We start from the raw sequence: 24,627 nt of genomic DNA on the forward strand, positions 1-24,627 counted from the left end.
GTGATTACAACCTGAAAATTTAATTATCTTTAAGAATCTTTAGTCCCTTTCCTCCATCAATTTGAGAGAGATTCATTTCAGTTTTATCATAATAGTCTTTGAATAAAAATAAATTATACAGATAATACTGTACTATGAAACGAGAACAGAACAAACTTTCCTATATGGATTTTCTTCATGCACGGGTTTTAATAATTAAACATTTGGTAGCCTATATTTTTAAATAAATGTTAAGAGGAGAAAACAGACTTTTATTCTCCGAATAGGGTAGGGATTTTATTTATTGTTTTAATAAGAAAAAAAATGGATAAATATCTACTTCCTGCAAAAAAGGCACTATACAATTTGAAATGCATGTGGTGTTGCATTCTGGGCAGCATTCCTGGGCGGTGGGTGAACCCCGGGCTTAGGGAGGCTAGCCCCCAGCCCCGCCCACCCCTTCTGCCTGAGGCCCTGCCCACCGGCTCCCAGCCCCACCCCCCAGGCCCGGAGCGCCAGGTGGAGTCCCTGGCTGCAGGCCAGCCCCCATTAGTCCCAGCCTGGGGCCCCAGCCACAGGGGAAGAGCCCACCGCAGCACAGCACCAGGAAGCAGGAGGGGACCTGGAGGTGGAGCCTAGACAGGGCCACGCAAGGCTGTTTGCGGAAGCTCAACCTCCCCGACTTTGATACCCACTGTCCATTGCAGCATTTGTTACACATAAAAGGGAAAGATTCACATGCTGTGCAAAGCACTCCTAAAGAAGCTTCCTCTTTTCATGCCATACTGCTCCCTCAAATTTTCTTTCCAAGGAGGGTACTCACTTTAAGACTTTTAGGTTTCATGCTAAGCAGACTAACTGCATCAACATTCTTCTCACAAGCCTAATTACCATATTATACTCAACTGGTGCTGAGTCTTCTGCTTCTGAGAGAAGATTGGCGGGAAGTAACTTTTCAGAATGGGGTGCAGTATGCACAGCTGCATAGCACAGAATGTCTATGCAGCCCCCCATGACTCAGCAATAGCAGAGGTAAATTTAGGGTATGTCTACACTGCCGCGCTAGTTCGGCGGCTGGGGATCGAAGTTCCGGGTTCGATTTATCGCGTCTGCTGTGGACGCGATAAATCGAACCAGGAAGTGCTCGCCGTCGACTGCGGTACTCCAGCTAGACGAGAGGAGTACCGCGGAGTCGACGGGGGAGCCTGCCTGCCGCGTGTGGACCGCGTCTGAACCGCGGTAAGTTCGAAGTAAGGTATGTCGAATTCAGCTACGTTATTCACGTAGCTGAATTTGCGTACCTTACTTCGACTTGGGGGGTAAGTGTAGACCAAGCCTTAGAGAGCTCTAAAATGCAGAAAATACCGAAGTTGTTCTTTACTGATTGTTCCGATTATTTTAAACAAATCCAACTCTACAGTTTCTCTTCCATAAAAACAACATCTCAGGCTAGATCTTCAGGTGGTGTAAGTTGGCATAGCTCCACTGAAGTCACTAACTTACACCAGCCAAGAATCTGGCTCCTTACACCTATAAATAAATTGGAATTTGTTGTTTTAAGAGTTTTTAAGGAAGAGGTTGATGCAAATATTTCACAACTTATAATGCTACCCACTAAAACCTAATACACACAGTTCTATTTTGGGGATTTTCTGAGAGATTTCTACAGAATGAAAAAGGTTACTTTGAATAAGCTCATGGTGCACATTCCTGCCATTTTCATGAATTTGCCACACACACAAAGTTGCATTTTACCAGCATAAAATAACAACATTTCAGTATAATGAAGTGCTTTTGTTTTTAAGTAGAGGAACAATATTATATTTAGTAGAAGCTGCTGCAGCTAAAAAAAGCTTCACAGTAACAGGTAATAGATACAGTAGTAAACTCTTAATACAATGGCTATATTTCTGGAGTCATTTAAATTTTCTTAGGATTTAACTGAAAATTCTTTAAAGCTTATACTTTCCTGCAGCAAATAAGCCTTTAACACAATTGTTTAAATATTAGATAAAATTATTAATATTTATTAGTATTAAATAATGCAAACCTTCTGTAATTTCACAGACACAATACTCCTAAACTAATTGTTTTCTCTTTTCTAAACAAAAATCCCAGATAAGAGGTTTTTGGAAATTGAGTATCAGGCAACTATGCAAGAGCAGTGCTTGGAATACATTTTACTAAATAGCAGTCACTGTTAAGTGTTCCCAAGACAATCAGTAGCACATCCTGAAAAAACAAACAGCATTATTTTTCCAGCCATTTGAATACAAGAAGTTAGACTCAAATGGGGTAAACTAACAAGTTACAAAAAACAGCTGTTAGATATTTCTCAGAAGGGATATACAGCACTGAATTCTAATACTTAGCACTTTTGTAGTGCTTTGCATCTTCAAAGTTCTGTGCAAATGTTAATTATAGGGAAAAAAAGTGGGTGCTCAAAGGGAGAACATATTTCCCAAAGTGGAGGGTGACCAGAGGAATGGCACTACTATAGCAGAGATAATAGGAGGAGGAGGAAATTTAAATATTTAGGAATGACTGAATTTTATATATTAATTAGCTATTACAGAACTGACATTGAAGACAACAGATGTCATGAAGAGGATGCCTGGAAATTACATCAACATCATTCAGACAACAGATTTCTGTAGCCACAAATAATCAATTCTGGAATTATAAATGGCTCCATGGCTTCAAATTGCCTAATTTAGAAATCATGAGGAATGCACAGGGATCAACTTCACTATAATCTTCAAAACAAGTGACTTCCAAGGACTATCATCCTTAGACATCAATGTGAATTCCATGTTTTATAGACATTAGTTCTCCAGTACCTGTTAAATACATAACAAATGAACACAGATGAGGTAAAGATGCTGTGATTGCCACATAAAACCAGTATGGCAAGGGAGCAGTTTTTCCAAATGGACAGAACCAGAGGCCATGACGAATTCCATCACGGACATGGTGAGAAGTCCAGGATATACACAACATCCAGGGAAGAAAGCACCATGAGTCTTTAAGCCTGAAAAGGTGCATAATAAACTTTAATGTCACAGCCACAACAGGAATCACAGTAGAACAATGAAGAAGTGGTCTTTGCGGAAGAGTCAGAGCAGCCTGTGGAAAGGAAAAATACAGTTGGCAACCAACACCATCATGACAAGGTAAAAATGCTTCTCGGATGTTTACAGATGAAATATAAAGTGAACAGAAACCATTTGTTTCCCATAGAAGTGCAAATAAAAACTGTTTTTCCTATTATCTTTATTCATTTCTCCCTCTCAGGATTTGAGCCAACTGTTCTTATCTAGTATGCTGCTGTGGTGAAATTCAATATACAGCATATAAAACAATTAACAGGAAATACACAACCGTTCAATATACTATTTTCAAAAATACCCCAAACGCATCTTGTATTAAACTAAATTTACTGTGCTGAAATATATTAATTTGTCAATATTAGATGTACCTTATTTAATCAGAGGTAATTTCTAACAAAGCAAAATGAACAAAATCCAATTAAAAACACCCACCAGCTCATTTTGACTGTCTTCTTGGCTCAGTATTCCTTGTTTATGGACAAAGAATATTTTCAAATGCTAAAAGTTGTTTACATGTATAGTTAAGGTCAACATGAATTTTTTTTAAGATCATTTGTTGGCTAATAACCTTCACACTGAACTTGCTTAATATTAATTCAATTCAACAACAAGATGATACTGGCTTCTGTTGAGGTATTCGTCAAGATAGAATAATAAAAGTGTGAGATTTTGCTTAAGGTGAGATCAAATGGACCATTTGTCACAAGAAGATCAATAAATGTTCACCATATATGTATGTATTGGGGAAGACATTGCAAATGTGCCTAATACCTAGAACTTTCTCCATTATGTGTGCAGCCATACATTTCTTTAGCATAGCAATTTTTTCAACTAATATTCTAAAAAGGAAAGAAAAATAGCAGTTCAAAAGAACTACTGATCTCTCAGGCAATCAGGAAGCAAGGATTTGCATCTTCATTGAACGGCTGCAACCTGAATTCAGGTAGAACTTATTAACAAGGCAGGATGTGTTCACTCTAATGAAATGCCTTGTATATAACCCCTCCGCATTCCTGAAGAGGATTTTGGAGCAACTAAAGAATAAACTACCCACAGAGAATCAATAAAGCTAACACATATGTACACTTCAATACAGAGTCTCCGTACTTTGATTTAAGGAGCTCTCAAAAAATCGATTAATTTTAATAATTGTTTTTATAGAATGTAATCGCACACAAAAGTCCTAGACGGGCACTCAACAAATTTAAATAGAAATTAAAAACATAATACTATACTAGACCTCAGAGCAAGTTAAAAAAAATAGAAACTTTGTCTTGCCATATGACTGTCAGCCCTTCAATAGCAAGAATGTTCTTTTTCTATATAACAAATGGTAGTGGCAAGGTTCCAAAGAACTGGCCCCTCAGTCCACATGCAGACAGACCACTAGCAAAAGCTGATCATTTATCATAGAATCATAGAAGATTAGGGTTGGAAGAGACCTCAGGAGGTTATCCAGTCCAACCCCCTGCTCAAAGCAGGACCAACACCAACTAAATCATCCCAGCCAGGGCTTTGTCAAGCTGGGCCTTAAAAACCTCTAAGGATAGAGATTCCACCACCTCCCCAGGTAACCTATTCCAGTGCTTCACCACCCTCCTAGTGAAATAATGTTTCCTAATATCCAACCTAGACCTCCCACACTGCAACTTGAGACCATTGCTTCTTGTTCTGTCATCTGCTACCACCAAGAACAGCTGGGCTCCATCCTCTTTGGAACCCCCCTTCAGGTAGTTGAAGGCTGCTATCAAATCCCCCCTCACTCTTCTCTTCTGCAGACTAAACAAGCCCAGTTCCCTCAGCCTCTCCTCGTAAGTCATGTGCCCCAGCCCCCTGATCATTTTCATTGCCTTCCACTGGACTCTCTCCAATTTGTCCAAGTCCTTTCTGTAGTGGGGGGCCCAAAACTGGACACAATACTCCAGATGTGGCCTCACCAATGCCGAATAGACGGGAATAATCACTTCCCTCAATCCGCTGGCAATGCTCCTATCAAGTTATTTAGTGCTTTGTGGTGATCAAGAAAGAGTAGGCTGTACTGTGTGATCTCATCAACATACCAGCTTCCTACAGAAGGCGTGGGAAGGGGGAAATGAGGAAGGAAACAGCAGGGGCCATTATTGAACAAAGTCCCCTTATTACTGCTGATTTTGTTCCCATAAAAACATACAAGCACTAACGGAAATACTAGCAGACATCTTTAGGAAAGAGTGACACAGAGCTGGCAGCAAGCATATTGGGCCTTTCAGAGTGAGGGGGCTTATTTCCTGTTAAGCTAAAGATCCAGAGTAGGTTTGGCAGTTATGGAGAACAAAGCTGCAGGAGCAGGATTCATACGGATCTAATCTATAGATGATTACACAATGGAAATAATAGAAAAAAATAAGGGCTGTTGATTAATCGCAGTTTTAATGGCACTGTTAAACAATAGAATACCAATTGAAATTTATTAAATATTTTTCTACATTTTCAAATATATTGGATTTCAATTATAACAGAATACAAAATGTACAGTGCTCACTTTATTATTTTTAATACAAATATTTGCACTGTAAAAATGCTAAACAAAAGAAATAGTATTTTTCAATTCACCTCATACAAGTACTGTAGTGCAATCTCTTTATCTTGAAAGTGCAGCTTACAAATGTAGGGTTTTTTTAGTTACATCGCTGCACTCACAAACAAAACAATGTAAAACTTTAGAGCCTATAAGTCCACTCAGTCCTACTTCTTGTTCAGACAATCACTGAGACAAACAAGTTTGTTTACATTTACGGGAGATAAGCTGCCTGGTTCTTATTTACAATGTCACCTGAAAGTGAGAACAGCCGTTTGCATGGCACTTTTGTAGCTGGCATTGCAAGGTAATTACGTGCCAGATATGCTAAACATTCGTATGCCCCTTCATGCTTCGGCCACCATTCCAAAGGACATGCTTCTATGCTGATGGGGGGAGAATTGTAGGTCTCCTGCTTTGTTTTACATGCATTCTGCTATATATTTCATGTTATAACAGTCTCGGATGATGACCCAGCACTTTCACTGCAGATTTGACAAAACACGAAGAAGGTACCAATGTGAGATTTCTAAAGATAGCTACAGCACTCGACCCAAGGTTTAAGAATCTGAAGTGCTTTCCAAAATCTGAGAGGGATGAGGTGTGGAGCATGCTTTCAAGAGTCTTAAAAGAGCAACACTCCGATGCAGAAACTATAGAACCTGAACCACCAAAAAAGAGAATCAACCTTCTGCTGGTGGCATCTGACTAAGATAATGAAAATGAACATGCGTTGGTCCGCACTGCTTTGGATCGTTATTGAGCAGAACCCATCATCAGCATGGATGCATGTCCTCTGGAATGGTGGTTGAAGCATGAAGGGACATATGAATCTTTAGTGCATCCGGCACGTAAATATCTTGCGACGCCAGCTACAACAGTACCATCGAACGCCTGTTCTCACTTTCAGGTGACATTGTAAACACGAAGCAGGCAGCACTATCTCCTGCAAATGTAAACAAACTTGTCTGTCTGAGCAATTGGCTGAATAAGAAGTATGACTGAGTGGACATGTAGGCTCTAAAGTTTGACATTGCATTCTAAAATAAAACAGTTTTTTTGTACATAATTCTACATTTGTAAGTTCAACTTTCATGATAAAGAGATTGCACTACAGTACTTGTATTAGGTGAATTGAAAAATATTTCTTTTGTTTTGTACAAAGCAAATATTTGTAATAAAAAATAAATATAAAGTGATCATTGTATACTGTATTCTGTGTTGTAATTGAAATCAATATATTTGAAAATGTAGAAAACATCTAAAAATATTTAAATAAATGGTATCCTATTACTGTTTAATCGCGATTAATTTTTTTAATCGCTGGACAGCCCTAGAAAAAATAAAAATGTATTTCATATATAATTGTTATAGGTTGGGCTAAGTCTTGTTGAAATTGGTGGTGTAGCAGCCACCTTTCATTCATAGATAAGTGTAAAGAGCCACTGATCTCATTTATGAAACCAGGTAGCTGAAACTACAGGAGCATGGCAAAGTCTGTGTAGAAGCTGAACTGTGTGGCCCAAGGGATTTCCCTGGGAACTGATACAGTGAATGCAGGGGATTGACTGGTGCAGCTGGGTGTGAGCATGACAGAGAAAGACACAGAAAGACACAGAGAAGGAGCAGAAAGCCAAGGAGAACAAGCCCTGAGAAAAAGCCTACAGAGAACACTTTTTGGATACAGTAGAGAACATGCTTTTAGAATACAGTGATGGCTGAAACTAGGCTTGGAACTGTAAGTAGAGAAACACTTTTCTGATTCCTATTGTGTTCAGTGAAACAGGACTTGGTACATTCTTTGTAAATGAACAGAACTGCATCCAAGGAATAGCTGATTCCATCAACAATTTCTCTTCTTAACAAAAATAACTTGAGAGATGCTGAATTTTGGAAACTGCTCTCAAGTCAAAAAAGGGATAACAATGCTACACAGAATTGATCCATTCCTAAATGAAAAAAATCATGTTTGTAATTTTTGTTGATTTAAATCTTTAGTGTAAAAGGATCTCATACCAGAGTGTGGGTTTATTCCAAGTGCTGACATCACAGTGTTAAAAGTAAAGGATATTCCATTGTAAGAATTCCTGTCCTTCATATGAAATGTTAAGCTGAGCAGCTATCCATCAATAGGCAGCCTGGACAGTCACAACTATCCAAGGCATGTTTCAATAGTAGAAAATGATAAACCTACTCAGCAAAATTCTCCATGAATAATCCATTTATCTACAGTTAATATATTACTTAACTCATTACTCTGACTTATCTAGAGAATGAAATGTGCTACTTAAAGCAAAATTTTGTAACAAGAATGAGTAAAAGGTTTTCTTAGATACTTTTAGGTACTTCAGGAGTGCCCACTTCTAATAGAGAAGAAAATACATTATCATGCTACTGCTCAAGTTAATGGTAGTGGACTTCAAGTGAATGATTAGATCCTACAGATTTATGTTGAAGAAAGAAATTAACAATATGACATCTGACCAGTGTCAGAGGATGTTATTCTTTATTCCTTTCTTCATTAGTGGAGGTACTTTTCATTACTCAAATCTTGAGGTGAAAAGTCTCAATATAGTTCCTCTATACTGTAGCTAATGAAAGAATTGTTCTTGTCACAATCCTTTCATAAGCATACTGTTTTTCATTAACTATTGTAATACTGGGTGTTGAATTTTCATAATATATAATGACTGTCAGAGTTGGAATTTGAAAAAAACAAATACTCTTTTACTAGACTACAAACTAACAGCAAGGAAATTTAAAAATAAATAAAGTATAATCATTCCAAAAGTAGGTTCAAGCAGAGTACTGTAGTTGTAAACAGGAATGATACTACAAGCTACAGTATTGTACATGCAAATATTATCCTTTCTGCACTGACATATACTATTGGTGAAAAGAACAGGAGTACTTGTGGCACCTTAGAGACTAACATATGCTCAAATAAATTTGTTAGTCTCTAAGGTGCCACAAGTACTCCTGTTCTTTTTGCGGATACAGGCTAACACGGCTGCTACTCTGAAACCTGTCACTATTGGTGAAGTTTGCCATCTACTGGAAATAGTTAAGAAAAGACTTATTTTCAGAATATTCCTGTTTGAGGGGGAAAAAAAGCTCAGGATAGCAAATAGATTCTTTAAAAAAAAAAAAAAAAAAAAAAAAACCCTAGGTTTTTAAAACAATTAGTATTTAGTGATTCACATATACAAAGCAGATTTTAAAAAATAAGTGGATGTACAGATGACAAGTGTTCATTAAAATAAGATCTAAAATAAATTCTGTTTAAACCGTTTGAGTAGATTTCAGGTTGTCCATGTCCCAGTTTCAAATAATGAGTTAAGTGTCCTCTGACAATTTTGTGGTTTTACAATATTTTTCTATTTAAAAATCAAGTGTTCTGCCTTTTCTGTGATATGAAAGTCCCACACAAACAAACGGGGAAACTGACATCCAAAGAGTACAGTCAAATGCACAAAGTACACAAACTGAAAAAATTGAGAATTTCCCTCTCTAATCTTTCATTTATAGCAATTGTAGGTGTATCTTGCAACAATAGGAGGTACAACATTTTCAAGCACAAGTGTGATTTTAAAATCTGTTACAAATAATAGTGCCTTTTACACAAAAAGTTCCTTACAAATTTAATTTAGAAAATTCCATTTTCCCATGTTGAAACATTTTTATATTGTTCTTTACTTTCTATGAGATTTAACTAATGTGTTACATAGAACACTCAAATTTGGTTCTCTCCAACAAGGCTGGCACAAGAACTTTGTTTTGACAGAAACAGCCCTGCAAAAAGATCACTATCTATTATACATACACATTCCTCAATATTGGTATCATATTTCCTCCTTATTAATCCAAAGAAAATCAACCTAGTGTCAAATCCTTCTTGAGTACCTCCTAATGGTAGTTGGCTACGAACATCAAATTGTTGATTAAAAGTGAGATTTTTCAAAGGCTGGTCTCCATTTTTCCGCCATATTTGCAAGCACAAATAATTGCAACATACAAGTGACTTTAAATGTTGCCGACAAATAGCTGTGGTCCTAAAATTAAGCCTGTAATTATTTACCACCACCACCTCCTCCGGGTGCAAAACAGAGCCCTAGCTAAGCTTAATTTTCAATCTGTCAATGACTAATCTTATTTAAACTAAATAACAGTTGGACGTTCTGTCATCTGGCTGCTTTTACTACTTATTCTAAAAGAAAAACAGGAACAATCTCATTTCAATAGACACAAAGTATATGAAGCTACACACAAAAGTGTAACTTGGCTAACAAAGCGAGTGATATACAAATGTTAGGAGCTATATGCATAGAGTCTCTAGAACTTAAATATCTACATCTAATACTACACATTTTTTAAAAGGCAGAAAAAAATGCCACGTTGGGCTTTTATACTTAAAATTGCAGTGAGATGTAAATGAATTTTTACACATAAACTATAGCTTTTTATATATGTTTTAAAAACATTTTGTAACCAATTAAATACATCAAGGCACTGAGACATCGGACTGCAAAGTTTAGGCTCCAAGAGCTGATATAGAGTTTAGAAGTAGGTGGAAATGCAAAAATAGTTAAGAAAACAAAGTGAACTTTGATCTACTTTGCTTACCTGTAATGAAAGGGAGCGAGCTAGAAAAAAATGGTCCACATCAATGACAGAAGAGAGGAAACCAGCTAAAATGACTTCACTAAAGTCACTCTTCTTCCTGAGCCCAATCACTATCACCCAGGACCATATTCCCACCACACCATGCACTGCATTATCAGAGAGAGCTCGGAGCCAGTCGTGTTGCTGAATGAAAGAGAACTGCAGAAGTCGGTCTGCTATGAAGCAGAATATTCCCAATCCTAAACTGGAAATAACTGAAGCTGTGCTGAAAGTTTGGAGAAGAGCATGAGCCTTTTCAGTCTCAGATGCCATAGCAAGTAACTTGTCACTGTACACAAGATGCCATCAGGATACATGCAGCCCATTGTCCTTTTAATCTTCAGTCATTCTGTAAATTATCAAAGAGAAAAGTCTTAATGAAGAAGTGTGTCAGCTAGCACTAAATACTTGTCAAACCCAACTATATCTGCAGCTGTAATAAAACATATTCTAACAGAAAATTCATTGCACAAAATCTAAGATTCTCCAGAAATATTAAATATAATTAACTTAATTCATTGACCCAAACAGTATGGCTCCGAATCAAATTTTTTGTGCTGTTTTAATGAGAATAAACACTTTAGTACACTCATGCTTTGATTCTTATCTTTTGACATTTCCAATTTCATAAAACAAAATCTGAGAGGATTTTCCTGCAATATTCAGGATAGATAGCATCGTGAAGCCAATATAGTTCAGTCAAAGAGAACTGAGGAGAACTTTACTCCTTTCAGAGGAAATCTAAATATGCTGCTCTAATTAGCACTCAGCAGCAACCTCTACTGCTGTTTCCAGCACATTCCCTCAATCTATCAAGTCACCTTTGCAGTTCTTGAGAATGCTGGGCTAACCCAAGTAATTCTACTTTTCACGTTGAACTATGGGATCAAAAATTTGTAAAAGGGAAGTCATATTATTAGTGACAATTGCTTTCTATCAGTTAGAAAAAATCTTTATCAAATCATTTACACTTTGAAGTTGTTGCAAAGCTTTTTGCTGCAAGGGTACTTCACCTTGGGAACAACTAAATCTCCTTAATGACTCATTAAAACAACATCTCAAAACCACATACAATAATTAGATCCTGTTATCACAAGGATGGAATATAACATTAAACAAATAGTAATATGAAGAACGCCCCCTACCTTATGTAGTTGGTGAAATTTGTTCTATTCCCTAGCTCTGTAAGTGTTATATGCAAAACTGAAAAACTGCCGCTCAGAACACAATCTCTGTTCTAAACATCTGATAGTTATGCTCCTGCATTATTTCAAAAATCTGTGGGAACAGATTAGTTTCAATGCATTTTAAATAGAAAATATGCTCTCTTTAAATGATGGTTGCTATCTCCTTATAATGCAGTAAAGCTTTGATAAGCACAAAGTCCTTTCTTTTACATTACTTTTTGGTAAATAATTTTTTTTTAATTGAATAAGAATTTATTTTCACACTCATGTTAAGTGGTGCTCTTAAAAATGATTTTTTGAAAGACATTGTTATGAAATTTTTCATGATTGTAAAAAAGTTCTTTATTATAAACCGTACAAAATTTTAAACTGAAATAAATTTTCTTAACAAATATTTCTTCCATCCTAAGCACATGCAGGTGTATTGAAGGGTTGTACAAAAGTGCTTCATATGTTGAACTTTTTTCTTTTAAAAATGAATGTCAGCTGTCCATTGAAGCATTCATTTGAAAAAGAAAAAACAATGAATACATGAACTTTGCATAGAGATGACAAAAAGTAGGTCAAATTTAGAGCCTGTTAACCGACTACCCCTTCAGAGTAATCATATAACATGAACCATTTTCTGCAGCATTAGTCTTTGTACTTTTCTTAAGATTATTCATAATTTAAAATATCACATTTTGAAGAATTAAATTCCAGGTTTTTTTTCCAGTTTAAGAAACAAGTGACCCCAGCATCTCACAAACCTTTTCCTAGCCAACCAAGTAGCAGCACTTATTAAAGGGGGGGCGGCGAGAAGGAGAGCTGGAAAACTGGAGAAATATAGTTTCATCTCTCTGCAGTGTCCAGTCCCTCTCACTGTGACACACAAAGAAATTATTAAATTCACTCACTCCAAAGAGACAGTGTACACACCAGCCTGTTGGTTAGCTGAAGACTCACACTTCACTTTAATACACAGCAATGAGACCATTTTGTAATAAAAGTAGAATAAATTTATTAATGAAGAACAGAATTTCAGTGATACTAACCAAGAGCGAAAGAGACAGGTCTGGTTACAAACAACTAGAACCTCTTTGTGCTTCTTCTTATATTTTCTAGAGTTCATTATCTCTGTCTCAAGAGCCAGGAAGACTTCCTGGGGGTGCAGACTTGGCCCCCGGTGATCTCAGTAAGCTCCTTCCTCCATTTCTTGTTAACTTGATTGCTTTGTTTACCTCATATGTGTAACCCTTCTGACAGGTGGAGCCAGCAGCAACCAGGGCTGGGTTCAATATCTAGGGGTTCCTCTTCAACAATACAACACAGAACCGGCTCGAGCCCCCACCCAGTTACCTGGGAAAATTACACACCACCCCATTGTTGGGGTCCACTAAGCATAGCTACCAGGTAACTCGGGAGAGCGGAAGACCAAAGTGTCGATGAAACTCTCTTGCTCTGGGTCTATCTGAACCCCCAAACTCCATCTTGTGAACTCTCACCTACTTCTGTGTTTACTGCTTTACATGCTCTGTAGCAGGCTGAAGCAGAAATGTATTGGTCAGCGTTTCTAGCAGATGGCTGCAGTTTCACTCACACTAGCAGAAATAATAGAGATAAGGAGCAGGGGTAGTTAGTTTGCAGATGTCTAATTCAAGGTCGCAGAGACTGGGAAAGTTTTCTCACAAGCTTATTGTAACAGTTGTCTGGAAGGGAGGGGTGAGGGGAATAGCCAGACAAAGAGATGTATGCAAACAGTTTGGGGTATAAAAGGTAAAAGTTATTTGTATTTGTTGCACTGGATTTGAGACATGCTGGTCTCCTAGTGCCATTTCAGAGCTCTGAAATAAACTTGGCTTGCTTTCTCCCCTCGGTGTCTTTATTGGTGCCAAGCACACCGGGCGACGGACCTTTGATGTCCCCTCGAGCCGCCAACACCATGGCGCCTCTGAAAGACAATACTTCCCCACTCACAAGCACAGAGTCGGAGTGTAGAAAAGAAACTTTTAATGAAAGGAAGGAAGTTATCTGACATTAATTAGGGAAAATGCCACAAGTAGGATTCATAATCATAAAACTGTGAGCAGGACACCCACCCCAGAGTGAGTGGGGCAGTGCCTTCTGTCTCATGTTCTTGAGTTCTACAACCAAAAGTTCCTTTTCTGTGCCCTTCTCTGCTCCCTCACCGTACCCCCCTCACAGTGGTTGTCCTTGGTCAGTAAAGATCCTGGGCTCAGAGGTGCATCTGTGTGAATTCACCTCCCACCCGGGGAAAAAGGCACCTTGCTTGCTCCACCATCTGAACACTTGCTCTGGCTGGCCGCCTTGCCAGCCACAGTTCCTCTCCACCGGCTGTCCCACCAGCCGCGGTTCCTCTCCGCTGGCCGTCTCGCCAGCGGCTCATTCAGCTCGCCGCCTCGCCAGCAGTTTGTTCACCGGCCGACTGTCAGTCACCTTCTTCTGCCTCCTGATTCTCTGCTGTGACCTCCGCTCATCAGTCTCTTAGTGATTTTCTGCTCTTTGCGGGCTGGGCAGAAACACTGCCCCACCAGAGGTGATTCCAGCTCTCATTTAAGCACTTCGACATAATAAAGGCTCCTAATGAAGCCTACTTAGCTCTATCTTTGAACAGTGGGGAGGAACAGAGCGGGGACCCTTAGGAAGAGTTCACACCTCCTAGCTGGGACACCTGTCCCCATCCCTCTTACTTTCACAGGGGTCTGGCATTCAAGGCCCTGGCTTACAAATTCCTTTCAGCTGAGGGTGACCCCTCAATTGGGACAAGCTCAGCACAGTTCTACTCCCCTTTAGTCATACAATGAAGATAACATTAATAACATTTCACTACCCCTGCATGCCATACTAAAGTGATTTGTAACCCAAAACCAGCCAAAGCTGATCACTTGGAGCTACACAACTCCTGTCTGCTAGATACCTATGCAGAGTAGGTGTGTTCATGTAAATACAGTTTACTCCTGAAGTCTCTCCCCCTCCCGAAGTAGCTGTCAGGGGAGAGTTCATTCAGACCCTGCTTACATATGTAAACGTACTTTCATTGTCCTCTGCCTGTAATCAAGCCAGACAGAATCCATATTCCTTTGTCTAGGGCAGGATGGGTTTATGCACTGCCTTCCAAATGCATTTTAAGAACATATTTCCAGCACACATGCATAACTCTTTGTACTCAACATGTACATACATCACACAATCATTTTTGGAACCAGCAAGTTACCTGTTTACATAGGATACCTCACATGATACCTTTTAAGTACATAGTACGATACATAGCCTGATATGCATTACAGTATAGTGGGCCACCTGCCTGTGGGCATTTAGGGGCTCTTCAGGTTACACACCTTCACCATCATACTAAGGAACTATAAATCAAGGCTCCAACAAAAAAAATAAATCAGACTTAATTTTATTTTTTTCCTGTAAAAGACACTAATTCTGACACATAAGAATCAAACCTAACCACAAAAACACCTAGCAATTCAGAATGGTAAAGTCTGAAAGAACACATCTAACCCTCTACTTTTAAGGAACTAAATGCCAAAATCATAGACCAGGGGAAAACGCCACCTTAAATTTCACATCTACTAGGAAATTCCATTAAAGACTACCCACTCCACCCCCATAGCAACACAAAAAAGCAAAGAAAACCTCCAGAAACTGAAAACTTGCTGTCCATAACATATTAACTGAGATTCTGAACCATACCACTATGCAAATGCAGCTTAACCTAACCCTCCACTGACAATCAACAGAGATGTAGTCACAAACTAATTATCCTAATACAAAGAACTAAAGATGCTCTCAGCCAAGCAACAACAGAGGCATCTGTGTTGGCAGCATCAATATTAGTAAACAATTCTGTAGAAGCCTCACATCTTTACACTACACATACTTATTAACATACATATAAAAACATAAGACAAGGAAAGAAACTAAACTTTTTTTTTTTTAAAGTATTGAGTCAATACAGAACCTCAGATTTAAACTACTACTGGATTTTAACTACTACAAAATGGAATTAGTGTGAAAGCATTTGATACAATTAAAATAAACATAACAATCCAACTGAGAGATAAAAGACATGCAAAAAGAAGTCTTCACGCATGAATGATGAGTAAGGCAGGGATGCAGCCTCGGACTTACCCTATTCAACATTTACACGAGTGACCTAGCTCCTCTATTAAAACTGCCTGCTCTTGCAGGACCACCACCGAACAAGACAAAAATGACTGCTGTCTCCAGATGATGTTGTAGACTTTCTTTGCTACAGAACCCCCACAGGACATATCACTGCTCTAATTATTAGATAATAAATATCAAATGAAATCTGGGCCTCCCTTCCAAACACAGCAAAGGGAATAAAAACCTAGTCGAAATTCTATTACTGAAGATATACAAACAAGTATTATGTGTACAAAGGTATTATCCCAAAAGTGGTTGAGAACATGCAGCTATAGGCTCCCAAAATATAGATCAGAATTAAGATTATGCTAATGTACCAAAAAGGACACACTTCTGGTAACACGTCAATGAAAGCAACATACACTCTATCCATCACAGCATTAGAGTACCAGAAAACTCCATTTCACATAGTGGGAATATCAAGTTGGGATAGGGAGGTGATATTACCTCTGAATATGGTACTGAAGAGATCACTACTGGAATACTGCCTCCAGTTCTGGTGTCCACACTTTAAAAAAAGGATACTGAAAAACTGGAGAGGTTTCAGAGAAGAGCTACAATAATGATTAGAGGGCTTGCAAAATACATTACTTAATTAGCTCAATCTAGTTATTGTGTGAAAAGAAGATTTAAACCAGATCTACAATTAAAAATGTGGTCGATATAAAAATATCAGTTACAGGTATGATTTTTATGACATTTTTATACTGGCCAAAGCCTTATTCTAGATGCAGTTATACCAGCAAAGAAGTGTTTTTGCCAGTTTAGCTTATTTCATTCAGGAAACTGGTATAAGATATACCCGCACTCTTCTGCTGGTATTAACTGTTTCTGCACTAGCAGGGTTTGCGAGCTATAGTGGCAAAACTCTGCCAGTGCAGCAGAGCTGTCTCGATCCCAGTCTATAAGTACGTCATGTAATGGCAGACAGCTGAAAGGTGACAAGTTCTTAAAGTGCTTATATACCAATGCTAGAAATCTAAATAATAAGATGGGTGAACTAGAGTGCCTCATATTAAATGAGGATATTGATATAATAGGCATCACAGAAACTTGATGGAATGAGGCTAATCAATGGGACCCAGTAATACCAGGGTACAAAATATATCAGAAGGACGGACCAGGTCATGCTGGTGGGGGAGTCGCACTATATATATGAAAGAAAGCATACAATCAAATGAAGTACAAATCTTAAATGAACCAAACTGTACCATAGAATCTCTATGGATAGTAATTCCATGCTTTAATAATAAGAATATAGCAGTAGGGATATATTACCGACCACCCAACCAGGATGGTGATAGTGACTGTGAAATGCACAGGGAGATTAGAGAGGCTATTAAAATAAAAAACTCTGTAATAGTGTCAAGTATCAGAGGGGTAGCTATGTTAGTCTGGATCTGTAAAAGCAGCAAAGAGTCCTGTGGCACCTTATAGACTAACAGACGTATTGGAGCATGAGCTTTCGTGGGTGAATACCCACTTCGTCGGATGCACGTAGTGGAAATTTCCAGAGGCAGGTATAAATATGCAAACAAGAGTGAGTCAGGCTAGAGATAACGAGGTTAGTTCAATCAGGAGGGATGAGGCCCTCTTCTAGCAGTTGAGGTGTGAACACCAAGGGAGGAGAAACTGCTTTTGTAGTTGGCTAGCCATTCACAGTCTTTGTTTAATCCTGAGCTGATGGTGTCAAATTTGCAGATGAACTGAAGCTCAGCAGTTTCTCTTTAAAGTCTGGTCCTGAAGTTTTTTTGCTGCAGGATGGCTACCTTTAAATCTGCTATTGTGTGTCCAGAGAGATTGAAGTGTTCTCCTACAGGTTTTTGTATATTGCCATTCCTAATATCTGATTTGTGTCCATTTATCCTTTTACGTAGGGACTGTCCAGTTTGGCCGATGTACATAGCAGAGGGGCATTGTTGGCATATGATGGCGTATATTACATAGGGTGGACGTGCAGGTGAATGAACCGGTGATGGTGTGGCTGATCTGGTTAGGTCCTGTGATGGTGTTGCTGGTGTAGATATGTGGGCAGAGTTGGCATCGAGGTTTGTTGCATGGATTGGTTCCTGAGTTAGAGTTACTATGGTGCAGTGAATATAGCTGGACCACTTGGTAATAGTGTAATAATTAAGCCCAACACTGTAGCATTTAATTTCAAAAAGGGGGACTACTCAAAAATGAGGAAGTTAGTTAAACAGAAACTAAAAGGTACAGCACAAAAAGTGAAATCTCTGCAAGCTGCATGGAAACTTTTTAAAGACCCCGTAATAGAAGCTCAACTTAAATGTATACCCCAAATTAAAAAACATAATAAGAGAACCAAAAAAGTGCCATGGTGGCTGAACAACAAAGTAAAAAGCAGTGAGAGGCAAAAAGGCATCCTTAAAAAGTGGAAGTGAAATCCTAGTGAGGAAAATAGAAAGGAGCATAAACTCTGACAAATGAAGTGTAAAAATATAATTAGGAAGGCCAAAAAAGAATTTGAAAAACAGCTAACCAAAAACTCAAAAAAAGTAATAGCAAAAAAAAAAAAAAAGGTATTTTAAGTACATCAGAAGCAGGAAGCCTGCTAAACAATCAGGCCACTGCACGATCGAGGTGCTAAAGAAGCACTCAAGGACGATAAGGCCATTGAGGAGAAACTAAATGAATTCTTTGCATCGGTCTTCATGGCTGAGAATGTGAGAGAGATTCCCAAACCTGAGCCATTCTTTTTAGGTGACAAATCTGAGGAACTGTCCCAGATTGAGGTGTCATCAGAGGTGGTTTTGGAACAAATTGATAAACTAAACAGTAATAAGTCACCAGGACCAGATGGTATTCACCCTAGAGTTCTGAAGGAACTTGACCCTGCCAGCAGGTAGGGGATCTTGGGGGACAACTACTGCACTGGTGGGGTGCAAAATAAACTTTATTAAGAAAATGCAAAAACAGGGAAAATTCAATAGTGAGGGGTATGGGGTTTGTTAAGGTAGACAATTGGGGAGGGGTTTCTTTTAGTAAATAGGATAGGGGGTTTCAATAGTGGGGTACAATACAGTGGGGTACAATACAGTTGGTAACCAATTAACACTGAAGTATAAATGTAACAGGTAGCTAACAGTTTCTATGTAAAGGGTGTGTCACAGCAGCATATAACCAACTAACAGTTATGGGTAAAATGTGTTAAATAACCAACAACTCTAGGTAAAAATATGTCACAGTGGTGTTAATGTAAAATGTGAGGTGTGTTAGAAAGAAAAAAGGGTAACCAATGGGGTTTTATGCTAGACTTCAGTAATACAATTGAGGTTTGGCAGCAGTAGGAGCAGGGTGAGCATGTGGGGGAAGGGATTAAGAGAGAGAGAGAGAGAGAGAGCAGACAGGCTGCAAGTTTAAACAGAGAGACTGCAACGAGTGACTGGGGAGTTCGGGGGGAGAGACAGGCAAGCTCGGGGGGGGGGGGGGGGGGAGTTAGGGCAGCGGGAAGACAGACTTAACCACACTTACACAGAACACAGCAAAATCTTATCTGTGATCTAACTTAACCAGGACTACACAAATTAGCAAGTAACAGAACACAATGCAACAATTTTTTAAACCTAACTTACAGAGCACAATACAAACAATTCTTTAAACCTAACTTAACCACAGCTATGCAAAATGAAATTACAACTTATCTAGACTAAGAACCTGATTCTAATAGGTGCACCTTACACTATGCCGCTTCTTTGATTGGGAGAGGGAGCAGTTCCGGAGGGCAGAGTGGTGTGTGCCCAGGGTACACCCCCGGGAGGGGGGGGGGGGTTAACTAGTGGTGGCTGCAGCAGTGGGGTGGCTGCAAGCTGGCAGCCCAGGATACAGTCCAGGAAGGCACAGCCTAGCAGTGGCACAGGCTTATTTCTAGCAGCAAAGGCGCTGCGGAGCAAGAAACAGATTACAGATACAGACCAAGGAGTTAGCTTGGGTCTGTCTGCTGGGGAAACAAGGCCAGCAGCTAGGACAGGGGGAGTTTGCAAGAGGGAGTTCTTACCAATCCCCAGGACAGCAGCAAGCACAGAGACAGGAACGGCAGTAGCATCGGAGGATGGAGAAAGGACTCGATTCGCTTACAATAATCAGGAGATCTCCAGGCACAAATTCGTTGTTCGTGGGAGGGGAGTTTAAAAACGGGGGTACGCTCAAACACAAACGAGAGCGGGGAGAGGGCCCCCCAAAGAGCCCTAGCTGATCAGACCAGGTGGCAAAGCAAGGACCTTCTCCAGGGGTCTGATCAGAAAATGTCTGGTTTTAAAGGCAAACTCAGGCAGTTTCCCGCCAGTAACTCTGATTGGTTCCCCTTAATCCAGGGGAGGAGAGAAGGCAGGGAAAACTGCAGGTAGGCACAGGACATGTCTGGGCAAGTTCTGAGTCACAGGTCTGACTCATATGCTCAGCTATGTGGCCACTTTAAGTCTTGCATACCTGGGCAGAGCACCCTACACCGAGCCGGGTCCGAACAAAGAAGCTAGACAAAGGAGCGAAAAGCCCCGCCCCCCCGAGCAGAGCAATGGCTCCAGTCAGTCTGCACAAGCCATTTCCATGAGCAGGGCCAGGCTGTGACTTTGGTCAGTTCCATGGCCGGGGTGTGTGTGTGTGTGTGTATGTGTGTGGCCACTCAGCACAAACAGAAAGGAAGGGGAAAAAAGGAATCCAGCAGGGGGACAGCTGTAACAGACAGAACTCAAATGTGAAATTGCAGAACAACTAACTGTAGTCTGTAACCTATCATTTAAATCAGCTTCTGTACCAAATGACTGGAGGATCACTACTATGACTCCAATTACAGGCCAGTAAGCCTGACTTCAGTACCGGGCAAACTGGTTGAAACTATAGTAAAGAATAAAATTGTCAGACATATAGATGAACACAATTTGTTGGGCAAACTGTATTCTCCCTCCATGGTCCAGCAAGAGTGTCTGCTCTTGGGCTTCTTGCTCCCCAATTGTCACTTCTATAAAAAAAAAAATAAAAATAAAAGTTAATGGAGATATCCTATCTCCTACAACTGGAAGGGACCTTGAAAGGTCATCGAGTCCAGCCCCCTGCCTTCACTAGCAGGACCAAGTACTGATTTTGCCCCAGATCCCTAAGTGGCCCCCTCAAGGATTGAACTCACAACCCTGGGTTTAGCAGGCCAATGCTCAAACCACTGAGCTATCCCTCCCCCCTCTCTTGGGCAGAGACACACACATCTCTTTGCCTCCTAACCAGGTTATTTCCAGGCTTCACAATTTACTGCCTATACTGTGAATTTCCCAGCAAAGTCAGATTGACGAAGCAGGCCTGCTCTGATTTTCTCCTCAGAGGCTACAAATAGCATAATTCCCACAGTTGTAAGTTACCACACAGCCCTCTCTAACCAAGTACATTTATTCCTAAAGTAAAAGCATTACAGAAAAAAATATTAAAGATGACAGAAGATCCTACATGTGATGCATGCTAATAACATTACCAGAGATCGCCTCAACTCCAACAAAAGTTCAGTCTTGTCTGGTCCACTGTTTTAAAAGAGTCCACTGAAGAACTCCTTAGCAAGGAGAAGTGGGAGGAGGTGATGGTGCACATCTTGTGATTTTTAGCCCGGTGGTTAGAGCACTCACTGGGGATGTGGGAGATCCAGGTCCAATTGACCCCTCTCTCTGTAGTCCAGTAGTCTGGACATGCACCTGGGAGGTGAAAACACCCTGGGCCCAGTCCTCCTGTTCCTATCACTCTCTTCCGTTATTTATCCACATTGGAAGAGCTTCAACAATAGTGATGGCCAAGAACCCCACATTGGATTATCCAAAAGCACAGCAGTTAAAGCTCTCTCCTCAGGTGGGAGACCCCTGTTCAAATCCTCTCCACCACTCTGTCTCCCACATACCAGGTGAGTGCTCTAACCACCGGGCCAAAACTCAAAACGTGGGCAACACCAACTCCTCGGGCTGTTTTGTGAGGACTGAGGCAGGCACCTAACTCATTCACACAAGAAACAGCTTAGGTGCCTAACTCCAATCTGCGACTGATTCTTGTTTGTGGATAGCTAGCAAAGATAGGTACCTAAATCCAGGCTGCAGGGAGGCACCTATCTCGGAGGGAGGAGCAGGATATAGGACACACCCCTGTTGTTGGCATCTCCAATTGGCTAGTTTAGGAAACTCCCCATTTAGCATCCTAGCTTTTGTGGATCAAATTGTTAGATGCCTCTCTGCCCCCATAGTATGGGGAGCCTAGGTGCCTAACTCAGCTTTATGGATCGCAGTGTTGTTCCTATGATTTTCTAGGCACCTAAAGTCAGGTAGCAGAGCCATTGCAAGCAGGGGATGGCCGGGCTGGGCGTACGGGGAAGAATTTATCAGCCTGACAGAGGCAGTTCTGAAGAGCGGTCAGTAAATCTACTACTACCTGGCTCCACAGAGCAGCGCTAAAGCCCAGTTGTCCCGGGGGCCGCTAGTCGCTAGTGATGACAAAGCAGCAGCTCGGCACTTGTTCTGCCCCAAATCCCTAGACTAGGCGGTCTCGGTTCTCGGCTGCTCCGAGCAAAGCCTGAGTACGCTGTGAAGGGAGCCCAGCTTTTGGTGCCAAGGGAAGGGGCGTGTGTGAACCCGCCCTAATCCCAGCGAGAGCGGGTGACACTGGAGCCTAAGGCAGCACAGGAATCTGCAGCAGTGCTGAGTCCCTGAGGACACGCAGCCAAGAGGGGGGAGAAGCGCCAGCTCCCTCCAGTGCCCCAGTCCGGACTGAAACCGGAGCCTCGGCCCAGCCTAGCCTGGACTGACACCAGGGCCCCAGCCCAGCCCTCCACTCCCCAATCCTAACACCCGGCTGGGGTGGGGTGGGACGGGGCAAGGCCCCGCCCGAACTGACCCCAGCCCCGCCTCCCCTGCCCGAGCCCGCCCGGCTCACGCCGGGGCCCCGCGCAGACCTTTCTCGTCCCAGCCGCTCCTGCTGCCGCTTTTCCCAAGCCGGCGGCTCCGGCGCGCACGCTCCTGCTCCCTGCGGAGCCCGGCTCTGCTCACGGGGAGGCGCTGCTGCCGGCGGTCACAGGCAGGGCCTGCGTCTCACTATAGCGACGCAGCGGGCGGCCCGCCGCTAAAAGGCACAAAGCACTCTGGGATAGCGGCTGGCGGACAGACCTCCAGGAGCCGCCCGGTCCTGGGCGGTGCCCTGCCTGCGGGTTGCCCCCCGGAAGTCCCGCTGAGTGTCTCGCCGCCCCTCGCAGGGGCCCTGTCCGCGCTGTGGCGGCTCTCGCCGCAGCAGGGGAGGGGCGGTGACTGTTGCCGCGGCCCGGGGAAAGCTGTGAGGAGCTGCCAAGGCAGACAGTGCCTCCGTCCCGCTGATGGCAGCGCCGGATCCCCCCAGGCCCCGCCCGGCCAGCCCCGTTAGCTTTGGGCAAATGGTCATTTGATTATGCAGCGTTCCCTTGTAAAACGTTTCCCAGAAAATAAGCGCTGCCGGCTAGGTCAGAGAATGTAATCACAGCGCCAGCCCCTCCCCCCAGGCCAGCCAGCAGTTAAAAGCCACATAATGCTACACTGTGCTCTGGAGGCAGCCACCTGGCTGAAAAGCAACAGCAGCTTGTGAAAATCAGCATCGTAGACCAAGAGGGTTAGACAGGACTGTAAGGGGCATATGGTCTAATCCCAGCCACTGCCAAGGTGCAGGATTTGTTGTGTCTAAACCATCCAAGACAGACGGCTCACCCCAGTCTCCTGAAAACCTCTAAGGAAGGAGATTCCCCAACTTCCCAGGGCAGGTTGTTCCATTGTCCAACTGTACTTAAGAAAAATTTAACTGAGATTTAATCTAAATCTGCGATGCTGCAATTTGAACCCATTGCCTCTTAGCCTGCACTCTGTAATAGGAGTGAACAACTTTTCTCCACCTTTTTTATGGCAGCCTTTTCAGTATTTAAAGACTGGTATCTTGTCCCCACTTCATCTCCTCTTTTTCAAACTAAACATACCCAGTTCCTTCTGCCTTTGGTCATACGGCTTGCATTCTAGCCCTCTGATCTTTGTCACTCACCTCTGGATCTTTTCCGGTTTCTTTACATCATCTACAGCTGAGCACAAGTAGCTTAAAAAAAAGCTTCACGCACCAAGTTTAATATTTCAAAGTTAAGGGTTTTTTTCCTTTCTTGAAATTAAATTACTGTATATACTTGTTCATTAGCCCGTTCAGTTATAAGCCAACCCCCCAAGATGGATAGGTAAAAATAGCAAAAACTGTATGACCCTTTCATAAGCCAACCCTATATTTCAGGGGTTGGCAAACTTTGGCTCCTGGCCTGTTCGGGTAAGCCGCTAGCAGGCCTGGACATTTTGTTTACCTGAAGTGTTCACAGGCACAGAGCCCCTCAGCGCCCACTGGCCGCGGTTTGCTGTTCTCAACCAATGGGACCTGTGGGAAGTGGCACCACTTCCCGCAGCTCCCAGTGGCTGGGAATGGCAAAACTTCCCGTAGCTCCCAGTGGCTAAGAATGGCAAACCGCGGCCACCGGAAGCTGAGGGGCTCTGTGCCTGCAGACACGCCAAGTAAACAAAACGTCCCGACCTGCCAGCAGCTTACCCTGACGGACCGGGAGTCAAAGTTTTCCGACCCCTGCTATATTTTAAAAGTTGGCATCACAAGAAACACTCAAAAGTTTTGCTAGAATTATTTTAATGTAATCTAACAAAAAACCTATTGTAGTTATAATAACTGAATATGTATTCACCTTCAAAATTAGTCAATATTTAAAATCAGTAAATGGATATTTAAAACAAAACAATATGAGACTTTAAAAAGTCTTAAAATCCTCCAAAGACTGAATCAGTCTCTGATTCACTAACAGTTCATTAAACTCTGCTTCAGTCACAGCTGCACCTGTATTGTCATCGTAGATGTCAGCAGTGTCGTCTTCAGACTCAGATTCCTTCCCATCATCAGACTGTTGTGTAATCAA

The 24,627-nt window shown here is 41.4% G+C and overlaps 1 protein-coding gene across 1 annotated transcript; it reads right to left on the minus strand.

Moving 5' to 3' along the window:
• Nucleotides 1–1,761: 1,761 nt before the first annotated feature.
• Nucleotides 1,762–22,635, minus strand: TMEM267 (transmembrane protein 267). Its single transcript, XM_065406749.1, has 3 exons — nucleotides 22,606–22,635; nucleotides 10,270–10,657; nucleotides 1,762–3,105 (listed from the first exon to the last, which is right to left on the minus strand). The coding sequence occupies exons 2-3, from the start codon at nucleotides 10,579–10,581 to the stop codon at nucleotides 2,770–2,772; spliced, it is 648 nt and encodes a 215-aa protein (XP_065262821.1). The 5' UTR covers nucleotides 10,582–10,657; nucleotides 22,606–22,635; the 3' UTR covers nucleotides 1,762–2,769.
• Between the last annotated feature and the right edge of the window lie 1,992 nt (nucleotides 22,636–24,627).

Source organism: Emys orbicularis, chromosome 6 (assembly GCF_028017835.1).
Source record: "Emys orbicularis isolate rEmyOrb1 chromosome 6, rEmyOrb1.hap1, whole genome shotgun sequence".
NCBI lineage: Eukaryota > Metazoa > Chordata > Testudines > Emydidae > Emys > Emys orbicularis.

Coding starts and splice junctions, on each gene's coding strand:
- TMEM267 (XM_065406749.1), bottom strand. CDS start 10,581: ATGGCATCTGAGACTGAAAAGGCTCATGCTCTTCTCCAAACTTTCAGC. Junction 3,106..10,269: donor CTCGCTCCCTTTCATTACAG/GTAAGCAAAGTA, acceptor TCCTTTCCACAG/GCTGCTCTGACTCTTCCGCA.